General features: G+C 44.5%; 1 protein-coding gene across 1 annotated transcript; it reads right to left on the bottom strand.

Moving 5' to 3' along the window:
• Positions 1–1424: 1424 nt before the first annotated feature.
• LOC124696949 lies at positions 1425–5519 on the bottom strand. The gene is made up of 2 exons (XM_047229607.1): positions 4699–5519; positions 1425–1902 (listed from the first exon to the last, which is right to left on the bottom strand). Exons 1-2 carry the CDS (start codon positions 5502–5504, stop codon positions 1731–1733), a joined length of 978 nt encoding a protein of 325 aa, XP_047085563.1. The 5' UTR covers positions 5505–5519; the 3' UTR covers positions 1425–1730.
• Positions 5520–5850: the final 331 nt, after the last annotated feature.

Raw genomic sequence — 5850 nt, 5'->3', positions numbered from 1 at the left:
CTGGTGGTGGTCTTTGGGTTTTTGCAAGCGGTGTTGTGGATCTACTAGTAGAGAGAGAGAGAGCTGCTGCCTGCCCACGGCACGAGGTCCACGGCCGCGGCTTGTAGTGAGCTGAGATGGGATGGGATGGGATGGTGACGTGGAAGCCGGCGTCGTCATCGGCTTGCCCCGTTGGATTTTCCCTTCCTTTTTTTTTTGTCCTTCGGTTCGGTTCGGTTCGTCATCGGCTTGCATCGTGATCCGCGCTGTGCTGTAAATTCCTCTGACCAATGGGGCCCACCAAGTCCTTGGCACGCAGTTTTCCTATGTGGGTTTATGAAGATGATTATTCTTAAAAGAGAAGTAGGGTTAAGTGCACTTTTGGTTTGCAAAAGTTTATTTTTGTTTCCTCGACTCTGTTTTGGTCTAAATATGCCCTCAAGCTTTTAGTCAAGTTTAAGTTTCCTTGACTGCGGTTTAATGATAGTTGACTTGTTTTTTACTCTTCTTTTGCCATCGTGAACAAAATTGCCCGATTTTAATCTACGTGGTATCACTTGTCATTAGTCAACAATAGAAGAAATCTCTTGCCCTAACACACATGTGTGCCGCCTCCGCCTTTTTCATGCAGCCGTCCTCACCACTTCAGTCGCCTCCGCCTTTCATCCTGATGCAAAAGTCTTCGCATATCTATCGGTTATGCCTTTTTCGTCCGGCTTATCCACATGCATAGTGTCAGGCACCACCGCTAGATGTTGGGGAAGAGTTAGGGTTACTACGCCAAACAGATAATAATCATGATCATGATCTCGTCGGCAAGCATTCGTAATGCTAATTGCATAACTGATATCGAAGTGAGATGGTTCTACATGGACTAAACATGTCCAAATCTATCCACGGTGGTAAAACAAAGAGTCAAAACCGGTCAACCATCATTAAACCGCTACCAGGGACCAAAATTAAAATTAATTAAGAGTTTGATGACAGGTTTAAACCAAAACAGAGTTGAGAACCAAAGTTAGACTTTTGGAACACATGAGGGATCAAAAATGCACTTAACCGACAAAAAAAAGTATGCAGATCTCCATAAAAAAAACCAATACATACATAAAAATCCCCATTACTGTTAAGTAAGATAACTAAAGAAAAACAAACAATTTGCTCATATCAACCTTGAACTGGTAATGCAACTGAAAGTGCACAAAACAACTAAGCAGATGTGTTGTCAGATGGATGCCATCTTTGTATTGAATCATGAAGGGATGTTCACTCCATCATGTGCTCAAACTCCAATCGAAGAGGTGAAACATTGCCTCCAAGCATAGCTATGCAAAGCAGGGCTTAAGAGAGCTGAGGCGAAAATGCACAAACCTCTAAGGAGCACATTTCAGTTATAGTTAACAGCACCACAGTGACACGACAGCAGCTAAATCAGCGTTCAGGCAGAAACATGAAACAGCAGTTATACATACATCTCTATGGATTTGCTACAAAACCGGACAAATGCGCCCAGTCTTTACACACATTCAGATACAAATGTCAGGTTGAGATTTCAAATACACCACATCACATCTTCTAAGGTAAAACAATTCACACTTGGCATTGCGCCACGAATCACAGACCCTGGAACCCTGACGGCGTCATCAATTATTCGAGTCATCCAGTATATTTTCTTCTTTTGCTGTTGCCGCTGTGTAATTCTGTAAGTGACATCAGTTGGACGAGTGCAGGTTTCTTTGGTGTATCTCCCGCTAGTTTGGACGGTTGAGCGCCATGAACTTGCACTGCTCGCTCATCGCCTGGAGCTGCGCGTCCTTCTTGTCTACCATGGCACGTAGCCTCACGTTTTCCTCCATCACCTTCTGGACTTCGGCTTCTTTCTGCGCTTTCTCCGTCTCGAGCTGGTTAGTCCTCGCGACTAGCCTGTTCATGAACGTAAGAAGCTCAATACTGGATTGGTTGTAGATAATGGACCGGATACTTTACTGATCAGTGTGTCCTAGACTTACCTGATTAATCATAATAAATTACCTGCCAGTACAACTTACCCCTTAATAGCTAACCAGGTACAGGCAGCATGGAGACTATAATGCATGCTAGTACCTACTGCCTCCGTTCCAAATTAACTGACGCAGCTTTGGTCAGATTTAGCATGTATCTAGACACGTTTTAGTGTGTATGTTCGCTCATTTTGGAGAAAAGCTGTGTCACTTAATTTGGAACGGAGGGAGTACATATTTGGTGACTCGTGTGCACAAAACAAGAGACCTATTTTACTTTGGAATGGACTTGAGGAAGGAAAGAAAGAAATTAAAAGCACAGAGCACAGCCACCGCATATTTGTTTAATAGAAAGTGGTTAATATTTACAAAGCAGCCCTTTAATGGAAACAAGGCCTGGAACCTTACAAAACCAAAAGCAACTTCTCGCCCTCAATTGCTGCCTGGCTGCACCGGAACGAACTAAGTTTGATCTCTAAATGGCCCGCCTCTTTAATTAACCAGCAGACTTCTGTGTATAATTCCTTCTATGACTACGGTATGATGACTAGTAGTCACACCTCCCCTCAAAAAAAAAAAAAGTAGTCACACCTGAATGAAGTAGGGAACAGAAGAAAGTATTGAGAAGAGAAGGCATATGATTTATCTACTTGTCCTCTAGAATGTGTCCCTATTGTTTCGCAACTCACAAGTGTTTCCTTCAGTTATTGTTCTAGTTTGAAGGCCATGAAAGGGGTAGAAATATTAATGATCGAAAATATCATATCTGGAACTGAAAGACCTATCGATTCAAGGCAGCAAGTAGAAATTTGGCTCAAATGCAGACCAACAGGAAACAAGATTGCTAGAAACTACTTAAAGCATTTTATATCTCTATCACATGACAAAGAGTGACAAATAGAACAGTATATGTTTTTAGACAAAATGTTTTATATAATAACATAAGTAGAAAATCCATGTCGTGTGACCATTTTTAATCAACAGCTGCATGAGTACTTAACTAAATGAATAGCAGCTATCAGCAAGCCTCTCACCATATCCCCTCAGAGATGATGGAGCAGATGAAGAATTTGATAACAGTATGTCGAGAGAGACAACCCTGGGGATGCCATACAAGTGCTAATTTATGCCCTATAGTCCACTTTTAAGTAGATCACAATGAATAGATAAATAGATTGGAATGGTTAATAGAAAAATTAAACATACTAAACAGATTAGTACTCCCTCCTATCCAAATTAATTGACTCCACTTTGTCTAAATATGAATGTATCTAGATGTGTTTGTTAACTAAATACATCCGTATCTAGATAAAGTGAATTCAATTGAAGTGCATAGCGTAGCGGAAGGATAAAGCGTGCTGAGAATGTTAAGAGGGGTCGTGGTAGACCAAACTTGACATGGGAGGAGTCTGTAAAGAGAGACCTGAAGGTTTGGAATATCGACAAAGATTTAGCCACGGACAGGGGTGCGTGGAAGTTAGCCATCCACGTTCCGGAACCATGATTTGGCTTCGAGATCTTATGCGTTTCAACTCTAGCCTACCCCAACTTGTTTGGGACTGAAGGCTTGGTTGTTGTTGTTGTTGTTGTTGTGGAGGGGGTGTCATATATCTGTAGTTTTTTTTTTTTTTTGTATTTTCAACATACTAATCTGGGTTTGTGGGATCAGTTGGGTTCCATGCATAGCTGACTCAATATATTGTTAAGATGATAATCATGGTCATGCTAACTCACATTTCACAGCATTATGTGAGTTTACTGGACTTTACCAGGACTCACTTATGGATCAAAATGTGCCAAAATGTATGTACTGTACTAACATGGTTAGTGATGCTGTTTTGTTCAAAATTGGGAAATGGAAATTAACTATTGTAATCTTTCCTCCATCCAGCATCTGTCATTGTCTTAAAGCTTTCTTGGCCAAATTATGCAAAGTTATCCAAACAAAGTGAACCCATAACAGTAAATGTTTTTAGATAAAATGTTTTATATAATAACATAAGTAGAAAATTCCATGTCGTGTGACCATTTTTAATCAACAGCTGCATGAGTAGCTAACTAAATTCATAGCAGGTATCAGCAAGCCTCTCACCATATCCCCTCAGAGATGTGGAGCGGATGAAGAAATTTATAACAGTAGTTCATCGAGAGAGACAACCCTGGAGATGACATACAAGTGCTAATTTATGCCCTATAGTCCACTTTTAAGTAGATCCCCGTGAATAGATAAATGGATTGGAATGGTTAATAGAAAAAATAAACATACTAAACAGATTAGTATCATATACCTGTAGATTTATTTTTTTGTATTTCCAACATACTAATTTGGGTTCATGGGATGGGAGGGGGATAAATATTCAAGATCAGTTGGGTTCCATGCATAGCTAACTCAATATATTGTTAAGATGATAATCATGGTCATGCTAACTCACATTTCACAACATTGTGTGAGTTTACTGGACTTTACCAGGACTTTACAGTCACTTATGGATCAAAATGTGCCAAAATGTATGCACTGTACTAAATGGTTAGTGATGCTGTTTTGTTCAAAATTGGGAAATGGAAATTAACTATAGTAATCTTCCACCATCCAGCATCTGCCATTGTCTTAAAGCTTTCTTGGCCAAACTATGCAAAGTTATCCAAGCAAAGTGAACCCATAACAATTCACTCGTACAACTAGCAAGTAACAGAAACAGCATGAGACTTGTGAAAGTACCTGTCAAAAAGCTTTTCCATCGTCTCGAACTGCTTCTCCGACGAAAGAAGAGTTTCTCTGACGCTGACGAGCGTGCTGACATAAGTCCTGAGCGACTCAAAGTCGGTCTTCACACGGCTAAGCTCCTCCTCATTCTCAGCAGCGCGCTGCCTCTGCCGAGTGGTCTCCAGCACCATATCTTCAACCCGCTGCCTCATATCATTCAGCATGCCATTCGTACCGACCGCAAACTTCTCCATCTCCTCGACTTTCACCGACATGGACTCGACCTGCATGGTCTTCCTCCTGATCTCCTCCAACCCAATCCTCACCTTCTCTTTCTCATTAGCGGTCTCGGATTCAGCCACAATGACCCTCTTCACAAGCGACTCCATGACGTCGGTCACCACGCGGATGGACTTGAGGATATCGTCGACATCTCCATCCCCCTCGTTGGCATCGGTGCCCTCACAGGACCCGGCCTCGGCAGCCTTGGACCAGTCGGCCAGCGGCACCCCGTGCCGGTCGACGAAGCCCACGCCGTCCTGGGTCCTGATCCCGCAGGACGTGTGCGCGAGGTGCGGTATGGCCATGATCCTGGCCTTGGACTTGAGGTAGGCTAGCAGGGTGGCGATGGCCTTCACCCTGCGGCACAGGTGCTCCAGCTCCTGGCCGGAGTCGTCCTCGGAGCGCCGCATCCCGACCTTCACCTCCACCAGCCGGTCCCGCAGCGCCTCGACCTGCGACTGCTGCTGCCGCAGCTCCTCCCTCCATTCGCACTCCCCGGCCGGCAGGGCGCGGGCGCTCTGGTCAGGGGCATCCTCCATGGAACCGCTGGAATTCGGGGGAGCGGGTGGATTTCACTCGTCAGTCAGAGGAAACATTCTGATTCGGGCTGCAGACGGTGGATCTGCCACCGAATTTGACCGGGGGAAATAGCGATTGCGGAAGAAATACTGGGGATTTGAGAGCGGGATGGGGATGTACCTTTGGGTCCCGGGCGAGGAGGAGGAGGAGGCCGGCGGCGAGCCGGATGGGCTCCGTCGAGCTGCCGCTGGTTCCTCCGCCGCTTCGCCTGTGGTGGCTGGTGGGTGGGTTTGCTTTCTCTTCTGCTTCGCTCGCGGCCTCGCGTTCGGCGGTCGCGTCTCCCCTCGCTCGCTTGCCCGCTTTTCC

This window comes from Lolium rigidum, chromosome 1, assembly GCF_022539505.1.
Source record: "Lolium rigidum isolate FL_2022 chromosome 1, APGP_CSIRO_Lrig_0.1, whole genome shotgun sequence".
Taxonomy (NCBI): domain Eukaryota; kingdom Viridiplantae; phylum Streptophyta; class Magnoliopsida; order Poales; family Poaceae; genus Lolium; species Lolium rigidum.
This window is presented reverse-complemented; position numbering and strand designations above follow the sequence as displayed.